Source organism: Miscanthus floridulus, chromosome 15 (assembly GCF_019320115.1).
Source record: "Miscanthus floridulus cultivar M001 chromosome 15, ASM1932011v1, whole genome shotgun sequence".
Classification (NCBI taxonomy): domain Eukaryota; kingdom Viridiplantae; phylum Streptophyta; class Magnoliopsida; order Poales; family Poaceae; genus Miscanthus; species Miscanthus floridulus.
In genome coordinates, this window is record NC_089594.1 from 44,175,571 (window position 1) to 44,187,514 (window position 11,944).

Here is an 11,944-nt window from a genome sequence, read left to right on the forward strand (position 1 = left end):
CCTATGCGCGGCAAAGGAAAGTGATCCTTTTGACACGCTTTGTTGAGGCCAGTATAATCAACGCACATTCTCCATTTCCCGGTCTTCTTTTTAACAAGAACAGGATTGGCAAGCCAGTCAGAGTGGAATACCTCTCTGATGAATCCGGTTGGTAAGAGTTTAGTGACCTCCTCGCCTATGGCCCTGCTCCTCTCATCATCAAAGCAGTGCAAGCATTGCTTGGTGGGCTTTGAGCCCGGGATGAGGCGTAGTGCATGCTCGGTGATGTCCCATGGTATGCCTGGCATGTTAGATGGTTTCCATGCGAAGACATCACAATTAGCATGTAGGAAGTCAACGAGCTCGCATTCCTATTTGGCCAGGAGCTGGGTCCTGATCCACACCATTTTGGTTGGGTCAGTGGGGTCGATCCCCACTGCATTAGTCTCCTCGAGTGGGCAGAAGGCCGTCGAGGGGGTTGGTTTGTTGTAGTCCGGGACTACTGGGGTTGACGACTCCCCGAGCCACGGGAGCTCGAAAAAGTTGATGATGGCAGTGGCAAGCTCAAAATGCTCATGGTCGCATGTGAATTTGTGTGAGAAAGTGCTACCCACAGTGATGACGCCGTTTGGTCCCGGCATCTTTAGCTTCAGGTAGGTGTAGTTGGGGCCCACCATGAACTTGGCATAGCATGGGCGCCCCAAGATGGTGTGGTAAGACATCGTGAAGTCCACCACCTCAAAGGTGAGCACCTCTGAGCGAAAGTTGGCTCGGTCGCCAAACGTGATGGGCAGGTCGATCTGCCCAAGCGGGTATGCCTGCGCTCCTGGGATCACGGCGTGGAAGGGGAAGCTCATCGGGTAGAGCTCTGACTAGGGGATGCGCATGACGTCGAGGGTGTCGACGTAGAGGATGTTGAGGCCGCTGCCTCCGTGAGGCGCTTCTTGCGAACAATGGGGTCGACGATGAGCGGGTAGCATCCTGGTCTGGCAACATGGGATGGATGGTCCCTCTGATCAAAAGTGATCGGAGATTCCGACCAGCGAAGGAAGGAGGGGACGGCCATTTTGGCGACGCACGCCTCTTGGTAGCAAAGTTTGTGCTGGCACTTGGAATAGATGGCATCGGATCCCCTTAAGATCATGATGCATTCCACAAGGTCAGGGAAGCAGTCCCCATCCTTGCCCGCCATGCCTCCTTTGTTGGCTGCTGCCTCGTTGCCTTTTCCTTCTTTCGGCACACCGGCCTATCACCGGAAATGCTTGAGGAGCTCGTAGTCCTTGTAGAGGTGCTTGATGGGGTAAGCATGGTTGGTGCATGGGCTATCCATGAGCTTGTCGAAATGGTCAGGCAGGCCCTACTAGGGCTACTTGCTCGTGCGATCAGCTGTGGCGACCAACGTGGAGTTGTTCGTTCGACACCGATCCTTCTTGTTCTTCCTGCCCCTCTACATGGAGGGGCCCTCATCTTGGTCCTCGCGCTTGGCCTTGCCCTTGTCCTAGCCTCTATTGAAGACTACTTTGACCACCTCCTCGCCAGAGGCCTGGTTCATGGCGACGTCGAGCAGGTCGCGGGTGGTATGGGGCGTCAAGTAGCTAAGCTTGTGGATCAGGGACTTGTAGGTTGTCCTAGAGAGGAATGTGCTGATGACGTCCACATCGACGACATCAGGTAGGGAGTTGCACTGCTTTGAGAACCAATAGATGTAATCCTGTAGGGACTCGCTGGGCTCCTACTGGTAGCTCTTGAGGTCCCAGGAGTTCTCAAGGTGGACATACGTCCCCTAGAAGGTCATGATGAAGACCCTCTTGAGGTCCTCCCATCGCGGATGCTGTCATGCAAGAGGAATTCGAGCCATGCTCGAACATGTTCCCCCATGCAAATGGGGAGGTACTGAATGATGAAGTGGTCATCATCCACTTCTCTGGCTCAGCAAGTGAGCCGAAATTCTTCGAGCCATATACCGGGGTTTGTCTCCCTGGTATACTTGGTGATGTTGGTAGGCAGTCGGAAGCACTATGGGAACGGTGCTCTCTAGATTGGGCCATCTAGGCTGGGACTTTAGTCATTGGGTCAGTGACGGCACCTGGGGTGCGTTTCACTGATCCCTTCGATGGTCCGATAGGAGCACATGTCGCCTGCTCTTACCGCCGCCCGATGGACGTCATTATCATGCCAGGCCTGACGTCAGTTGCTAATGACACTGCAAGCATCTCGGTTCAGCCTAAGGTGTTTGTGCATAGGTGGCCAGTGTGGAGTAGGCACCAGGTCAGGCCATGGTGCAGCTGCACCCTCCTATTTCACGCCTGGCGGCTATAGTGGCGAGTGGACGGAGCTTTTTGCCTATTGAACGACGACGGTCTCCACCAGTGCCTGAAGGTTTTGGTGGACCGCCTGTTCCTATGGGTCGACAGGCTTAGGAAGGCCACACAGAAGCATCGCAGCCACGGTGATGTTCTAACCAGCCTGAGCGAACTATGGTGGATCGTTCCCCCATCGATGATGTTGCACTGAACCTGGTGGGCATGACCCCGGGCGCTGCTCATCGGGTTACGCACACAGGGTGCATCATGGTGTGCCGAGCACACCGATGCAGGTGGTGATTGGTTCTACCGCCTTTGTCGTAGCTCCTCACCATGCTCCCGGGCACATGCAAGGGCATCTGCGCAAGGGCCCAGAAGGGTGTGGGTCTGTAAAGACTCTGCCACCACCGATGACTATCCTAGAGCATCCACCATAACGCACTCTTGGGATAGAGGGTGGCTAGGTGTCATGACCTCGCCGATGCTGGAGCCGTCGCTCTCATCATTGTCATCCATGAGGTCGTGAAAAGAGGTAGGAGCGTAGCTCACCATCCCCACAAATTCAGATGTGAGAGGGGGTGGCGCTAGCATCCTTCGGAGTCCCTAGGCATACGCGTCCATGGGGGACGTGAGGCCATATGGGGAACCGATCACATGGTGGTCACGGTAGGGACAACGGGGTCCCTCCGGTGAATCAGTGAAAGACAGTAAATAGCGAGTAAATAACAAAGCGTACGTCACTCATAGTTGGGTTTGAGCCCTGCGCAGGCTCAGAGCGAAGCGCAGGCGCCTCGTCGTTGAAGTCACCGGGAGTCCTAGAGCCGACAGAGGACACGCCTCCTCCGACAGGTGCTAGAATGAGTATCTTCTCGTGGAGGTGCAGTATGTTGAGCTGGTCGGCGATGAAGTCCAGGCTTCCAAAGAGGAAGGCCTGGGATGACTCGGAGACGAGAGGAACCCACATCCCAATAGGTGGGAGCATGGGAAATTCCAGCAAGCCAAAGCGAGTCGTATCGCTTGAGCTTGGCATGGCAAAGATGGCGAAGAGGTGGGCCATCTAATGACCAAAAGTGTGAACGTACGATGTCATTCCCACGGACGGCCCCAACTGTCGGTGTATAAAGTGACCAACACGTAAATATTTGTAGTTTTGCCGTACGTTGTGATCGGAAGTGACCTAGCACTCAATGACACAGGGTTTGTGTAACACCCTAGGTGTTTGGCTTCCACATTTGCACTGGCATTTCATAAACCTAAGCATCATTCATCCATTCATGAGCTTGGATTGTTGAAACATGCTTTTGAAACATTGCAACACATTGTTCTATTACATGTGTGTTTGTTTTATGAAATGAATAGTGTGCAACACTCAAGTGCAACATGTGCAACTCACTCTTGAAATGTGTCACATACTTTAGTGAAACATGGTTAGTTAGTGCTATGCAACAAACTCATGAAACATGTGAAACATGGCTTTGAAACAAAAGTAACATTTCACTTGTTCTTCCTTGTTTCAATACATGTGATGCTTGACTTTTGTGTGATCCATGTGTGGTGTGGCTAATTATCCTATTAAACAACTTAGCTACACTTGGAATGTCATTAGGAACAATGTTCATGTCGACCATATTGCCTAATTATACTTTCAAGTAATGGTTTGACTTGTGTGGACCCCTAGGACTCTTTTGTTTGACTGTTTAAAAAGTATAGCTTAGATTGTTTCCATGTCTGAGCAACCTAAAGAAAAGTTGTAGCAAATTATATAAGGAACAAAAGTTATTTTATGACCATCTCATGAAAATATGCAGAACAAGCTCAAAAAGGGCTCACAAGTCAGTTTTGAGGTCTACTTAGAAACTCAGAAATTTTCTAAGTCTTGGAACTGATTTTTAGTTTCATGCGTCGATGTTTGGAACCTTGTATCTCACTAACCAAGCCGAACAAGCTCTAGCTCCAATTGGCAAAGTTGTAGTCATCATTTAGATCTCCAACTTTGTAAACTACGCCATGAGCTAGATCATCACGGATTAGGAGTTTTAATGCTGTCAAGTTGTGCTATCAGGCTCTAAACGCGGACTCTCAATCGTGTCTACAGTAGCTGACCGACTTCAGCATTTTCATGGGCCTGACTGGCCAGGCCACATCGGGCTACCGCGTGCCAACATAGGCCCCAGCGTCCACCCTCGTTTCCCAGCGCTTCCATTTGCATTTCTGGCTCCTCCCTTCGCTCCCCGCAGCGTCTGCCGCAGCACAGCGCAGCGCGAGCACAACCGCCATCACCATTGCTGGCCCTTGCTCATGCCTCGTCGTTCTATCGCCACCACAGTAGCTTTGCCATACTCCTACTGTTGCACTGCACTCACATTTGCTCACTTGAATCGCACGATGAGCTGTTGTGGCCATGCGTGGGCCTCGCCGTTCTTCCGCCACCGCATCCCGTCGTTGTGGCTAGCTCCACCTCTGACCGCCACTTGCTTAGGTAGCGTGTGCACTAGATTGGTCATGGTCTCTAGAGTCTTGGGCGACCCTTGGATCGAGCCCTCATGGCTAGCTCTAGCACCGCACCATCGAGCTGCACCGCCATGCCGCCATGACTGCCACCATTGTGCTTGACGCCGGCAATAGGCCGAGCTAGGTAGCTCTGTAGGTGCGCAATGTCATGGGGATGCTCGTCGTGTTGTTGGTGTCGCCGGAAAACCTCGTCATCGGCGAACTCCGGTCGAACCGCGTCGTCATGTGCCATGGCTCTGCTTTCCAGTCACTGACACGTGGACCCGGCTGACCGGTGGACCCCGGTTGTCAGTGACTTAAGGAATGAAAGCTAGTTCAAATATTTCAGTTTTGAATGCTGTTTTGTAAAATTTATATCTCCAGTTTTGTAGATCCAAATTGGGTGGTTCCAATTTTGTTAGGATCTCGGTGAAGTGTAGTATTTAGGAAAGATGTAATATTAGCACTTATAGTAGAGTTTCTGGAAGAATTAAATTGAAACTTGAAATGTGTTTTTAAATGGATGCAAACTTGTTTAATTTATGTCTAGAGTTCCTGTGCTCCAAAAATTATGAAATTTATATGGTGAGCTCTTCTTGATGAGTAGAAGCTCTGGTAAAAATTTCAGAGTCAGTGCATGAATACTTTTTGAGTTATAGATTTTCCTTTTATCATTAGATGATCCTTGTGTGAATTTTAATAATTAATCTATGAATCCAATGACCATAAAATTTATTGGAGGTGATCCTAGTACCTTAAGGATGCTAAGAAAAATATAAAATATGTTGCTCGACACTTTTCACTAGGGTTTCCTAATAATGTTATTTTAAACCTTTATGCCTTATCATTTTTGTGTAGGATGTTATACTTATTCAAATGATGTGAAATTTTTATAGTAGACTACTGTAATTTTTGTAGATTAAATGGTGCAGTTTCCACATATGTTTATTATTCCTCTTAAATAATTAAATAAATTAAGAAAGGCATTAAAAGAAATGAATTGGTGGTGAACACTTTACTTTCTAGTGTTATTTTGATATGTGTGATGAGTGAGTAAAGTTGGTTTTGTCCATTTATATGTTTGCAACATAAGTTAATAATTATTTTCTTGCATTATGTCTTTCTGAACAGTTCTAGGAACTTTGCAAAGTTTACCATGATAATTTGGTTTTCTTGGAAAGTGGTTAATACAAAAGTTGTAGATAACTTACGTATCTAGCTCCTATTAAAATTTGGTGGCATTTGGCCCACTAGTTTAGGAGTTACAGTCACTCAAAGTTGGATCATAGTTTTGCTTGCTCTCTGTCTTTTTTGGACCTGATTATGTGATTATGTAAATTTGACCTGGTAAAGGTTGGAATCATGCCTTGAGGTCTGAAAATGAATTGTAGGCAATTTCATAATATTTCCAAATTGTCTTGTTGCTTGTCATTTCGATTTGTAGATCTCCGGTTATGATCAGTTTACTGTACCGCTGTATAGTTACTATTTTGCTAAAATACGAATGTTTGTGTGTATGCTTTGTTGCAATGTTCTTGTTGATTGTTTAGGTGCTAGCCTAACTTGAGAACATGCTTAGGTGCAGGTGCTAGGTCCTTAGCTGAAGATGAGCAATTGTACATTAGGTTGTATAAACTTGGTAAGTTAAAGTGATTTGAATAAAGATTAAGTTAGAATATGTGGACTACAGTAAGCATGTGCATTCCCCGAGCATCCCTAATTTCGCTCATGTGCATCCATGATATATATCTTGCGCATACATGCAATAGGTGTGCCGAAGGAGTGACGCTTCTAGAGTTTGAGGGAGCAAGCCAGGAAGAGGAGCCCGAGGTTCAGGCAACTGACGAAGCAGCCACCGAGGAGGAGTTGCCCGAGTGCCCTGACCATCGCACATCCTCTTTCCTAAAAGGCAAGCCCCGGAGCATTCTAAGTCTCCCATGTTTTTTTATAAATATCTTGAGTATCTTTTATTGTTGATGATGCATTAAGTATAGGAATTAGTTGGAACCAATTGTTGCATTATATATCTATGCTTGTCCAGATATCGCACTTGAATCCTATTTAAGTTCTGGAATAGGTTAAATGCTTAGCCATGCTTAGTGCGGTAGAAGTCGGGTGATTTCCCATCACTTGCGAGCTTTAGGATGAGGTGGGTCATGGTTGGCTATATTTCCTATCATGGAAAAGAACCATGTTAATAATGAATTAAGACCGGGCAGAGTCTTGTGTAGGTTGGACATAGTGACTCCGTCTGTGTCGTTTAAGGACCGATACGCTGTATGTCCTCATGTCCTCATGTCATGTTGAACGCAGCTTAACACTTAGCTGGCCGGATAAGTCGTTGCGACCGTGAAGCCTAGTAGCTCGATTCAGGCTAGGAGCACGAATAGTTGGTCACAATCTGGATGGCAGTAAGGATGTGCGAAGAACCTTTGGCATAAGCCTAAGGGCGGGTTAAGTCACCGAGCACTCATGGCAGAGTGGTTCTCTGGTTTTGCAGCACTGATCGTACCCGGGACTCCTGAATTGTACCAAAGGTGACTTGTTTGCGACCATGATGGGGGAAGCAGGGTTTGTGTTAAGAATACCCCTCTAGCTGGATAGGAATCGATTCGAATCACCGTCTCTCCCGGATAGTGAGAACTTGACTGAGCAGCGGCAACATCGATTCACTTAATTTAACGATATGGTTAAATGGAGAATGATGATAATGTTGCCATAGTTTATACCTATATGGTTAATAATGTTTGCATCCTAATCAAGTGATTGCTTAGTACAGGTGCTAATATAGATGACAGGTTAATGGCTAAAAGTCACTGCTAGCTCAGGTTAAGAGTTGATCATTATTACTTATGCTTTTCCGCAAAAAGAAAGTGTTAGTCAGATTCACTAAATTAAGCTATGCATGATCCTTGGTGTCTTTTAATTTTGGTTTCTGACGGGTAAGTCTAGCTGAGTACATTCTCGTACTCAGGGTTTGTTCGCTCTTATTGCAGATGACCTTCTTTATCATGGCTTCTGTAAGTACTGTCTCCACCCAGTGGATGACGAAGACTAGATCACAAGCATGATCTCTATTTATCTTATCCGAATGCTTTTATGGGATGTGATCAGCAAGCCGGTACTTGTATTTGATCTCGTGTGTGTGAGTTAAACTATTTATTTCCGCTACTTTACAAGACTTGGTTTGTAATAACTATGACTCTGATGTGTTGTAATCTATCTGCAAACTATTTGTGAAATGTGGTAACGTGTGATGTGTTGTGTTGAATTACTGTGATCTTGGTTGTATGCAAGTTGGTTTGAAATCCTTCGTGGTTTTAGTTGACTACCGGGTTTATATGGGCTCAAGTGTGAGAATTTGATCATTTCGATGATCGTTTTTGTACTTGTGCTCTTATAAATTGGACGGTTCTGTTACAGCTGGCATCAGAGCTAGATTCAACACTAAACATGTCATACGGGTATTAAAAACAAAAGCTTTTGTTGCGAAATGGTTTTCCAACTTATAGTTATATATAGTTGTTCAAAATCTGAAATTTTATAGTATGTAAGTGATCACATCCCTTGTAGCCCACATAAGGACTTTTAGGTGGCTTATATAATTACTAACTTGGGGGAAAGTGATTATTTCTATTTCATCATCAATGCGGCGTGCTATTGCATGGGTGCCATTCGCTTAAATGGTAATGTATGGATCAATTGCCTCTACGCCATGGTAAGTGTGAGTTGTGAGAGCATGACTATCCAACTGTTGGTCTAGGGGAGAGTTAGTTGTGGTAACTAGAATATTTACATGTTGCATACATGTATATATGAAGGTACTTAATTGTGGGTATATCTGTCGGGTAGTTTTGGATACCAAAGTATATATATCCGGGGATGTATATATGGAGAGTATGTTAGTTTACTACTTTCATTGTATGCTTAATTGTCTCTTGTGGGGATGGGCTGCAATGAAACTTTCTATAGGTACGCTAACAACGCACCGTGTAGATCGACTAGTTACCGCTATTCGAGAGAACATGTGTATGCCACCGTATATTCCGCTAGAACTTAACTTTTCTTAGGTTTGTGAGGACGTACGGAACTTGCATGCATCATATTCACTCATGTCATTCATATTGCAGTACTCCCTCCCTTATAACTTACTTATGCCTACCTTGAAAAATAATCCTTTCACGAGAGTTGCATCCCTTTTGATACAGATGGCCGCGCTCGTATTTCCTCCTTATAGCAGCACCTTTTTGGACCAATTTGGTACACCTACCTTGCTCTAGAGGGTGCTAAGCTCAGTTGGATACCCAGAGGTGCCCCGTTATACGTGGGTGTAGACAGTGCCATTTAGAGATGTGCCATGGTACAATGTGACCTTGGTGGTGCCGCAGAACCCCAGAAAACTGTTGTGGCGTGGGTGGAGCACCGAGACTGATGGGCAAAGCGCATGGGAAGCCATGCAAGTTGCTGCTCTTGATGTGCTTATGGACATAGCACAGAGTTTTGGGGATGAATTGGTGGGTGGACCAGCTACATCCATCCCCGAGTGGCTCCTACAAATGCTGAGTGGAGTCAAGAAGCTGGCTAGGCCTTGGTTCGAGGCCATGGTGAACGTGTTTAGAGTGACAATGTGGAAATGAGTGTTATGATGACCGTCTTGAAGCTTTGTCGAGTCAGGTAGGACACACTCTCTAGAGTATTAGAAGAAGCTGGCAAGGTAATGGCGGCCCAGCGCAAGTTCAGGTTGTGTGCCCGCAAGTATCGCCATAGGGTGGAGGCATGTGGGCAGGCTCAGTTGGAGGTAGATGAGATTTGAGGCATTGCAAATTATCGTCTACAGCAGTAGGGGCTAGCAGCACGTGAGAGAGATGAGCTCCATAACCAGCTTATGAACCTCACCATAGAGAGAGATGAGGCAGTACAGGAGTTGGACCGTGTGACCCATCATAGAGACGCAGCTCTAGAGTTAGCAAAAGAAAGGCATCAGGGATGGATTATGGCTAACCACATTGCTTTTCAAAGGGAGAATGAGCTCCAAGAGCAGCTAGAGGAGCTTTAGGTTGAATACCATCACCTGAACAACTGCCTGTTTCATATTCCTCACCCTCCACCAGTTTACCCAAATTTTGGACCTCAAGTGATTGAGGCCGATGAAGAAGAAGAGGACATGTAGATAGATGTCAATGCAGCTGAACATGTAGAGGAAGAGGAAGAGGAAGATCCTGAAGAAGTCCAGGGCGTCTCTGATGTAGACAGTGACCACTTTGATGAGTAGTTAGCTAGCCAGTCTCACTAGTTTAAGTTTTTGCAGCCATTTGTGTAATGGACCAAGTATTGTGGTGGATGTTGGATGTATCTTTTAATTCAAACTTGGCATGTAATGTACCTTAATCCGCTCCCTACGGGATGCTTATCTTAGTTGGTGAATTTTAAAACTTGTCATGTTGGAATGCACTGTGAATGGTTGTAGTAATCAATTGACGATGTGGTGATTGGAGAATGAATTATTGCCTCTGTTTTATTGCATGAATTTTACATTCTCTCTAGTAAATTTAGTTTGGCGTAATTACATTATTCCTCTCCAATGTGCTAACATCACCAATAATTGCTGGTTGCGCATTGTTGTAGATGCCTCGTACTCGTTCCACTGGTGCTGCTGGTGATGATGATGATCTCCCACCGCCACCACTACCCACACCAGCAGAATTGATGGTAATTCTTGCTGAAGGACAGCGCACTATGGTTGAGGCTCTCCACACGATTGCAAATCGTGATGGCCATGATGCATGCCAAGGACCTGAACCAAATCAGTTTAACAACTTCAAAGATTTCCTTGACACTAAACCACCGATCTTCAAGGAGGCTAAAGAGCCCATCCAAGCTGATGAGTGGTTGAACACTCTCGAATAGAAATTCCATTTGCTTCGCTTGACTGAGGTGCTGAAGACTGAGTATGCATCTCACCAACTGCATTGGCCAGCTGGTATTTGGTGGAGTCATCATCGATCCACTATGCCCGCTAATGCCCAAATCACTTAGGATTAGTTCAAGTCTGCTTTCAGGGGAAATTATATTCCTCCTGGTCTCATGGCAATCAAGCACACTAAATTTATGAAGCTAACGCAGGGGAACAAGAGCTTGAATGAATACCTATAGGCTTTCAATAACCTTGCAAGGTATGCTACTAAGTTTGTTGACACTGATGCCAAAAAGATCGCTAGTTTTAAGCGGGGACTTAGCCCCAAATTGATGAAGACTATGGGAAATTGTAAGTGTGCTACCTTTAATTAGTTTGTTAGTGATGCTTTATCTCAAGAAAACAACAATGCTATTTATGCCGCTTCAAAGAATCGTAAGAGAGCCTATGAGGCAGGTGCCTCACAGTCCAAAGCTCCAGTCACATCTAAAGCTACATTCCATCCTCCGGCATCAGCTGTTAAGTTCCGCCCATCGCTGAAGAAGAATCCAGGCAAGACTGGATTTCGCAAGGCTTTTATAGTTGCTCTTCCAAAGGGCACTACTAGTCAAGGCAGCTCCAATGTTCCTCCAAGCAACATGCCATGCTAGAACTACAACAAGCCAGGTCACTGGGCAAGGAAGTGTCCTTATCCCAAGAGGAATAACAACCAAGGTGGCCACCCAGGGTAGGTGAACTACACTAATATTGCTGATATTCCTTCAGGAGAGGTAGTCACGGCTGGTAAGTTTCTGGTTGATCAACACCCTGCAGTTGTACTATTTGATTCGGGTGCTTCACATTCTTTTATGAGCCCCGTATTTGCATCCAAGTTTAAACAGAAAACATACACTATAGAGGGTGAGGGTTATTGTATTAGGGCTACCAGTGGTACTATCCCCACAAAGTTAGTAGTTGGGGGTGTGCAACTTGAGGTAGAGGGACGAAGTTATCAGGTGGATCTAGTAGTTTTACCAGGGCTGGGTATTGATGTGATATTGGGAATGAATTGGATGAGCAGTCATGGGGTGCTTATTGATACATCGACTAGAGTAGTCATGCTCAGAGATCCTAGTAATCAGGAAGGTTTTCTAGTGCAACTACCTAGGGACATCAATCTCTCTTGTGCGGCAAATGCGGTGCAAGCAAAGGCTATTGTATATATCCCTGTAGTGTATGATTTTCTAGATGATTTTCCTAATGATTTGCCTGGATTGCC

At 45.9% G+C, this 11,944-nt stretch overlaps 1 protein-coding gene across 1 annotated transcript; it reads right to left on the bottom strand.

The window, feature by feature from the left end:
- Window positions 1-350: 350 nt before the first annotated feature.
- LOC136507436 (uncharacterized) lies at window positions 351-836 on the bottom strand. The gene has a single exon (XM_066502161.1). The coding sequence runs from the start codon at window positions 834-836 to the stop codon at window positions 351-353; it is 486 nt and encodes a 161-aa protein (XP_066358258.1).
- Window positions 837-11,944: the final 11,108 nt, after the last annotated feature.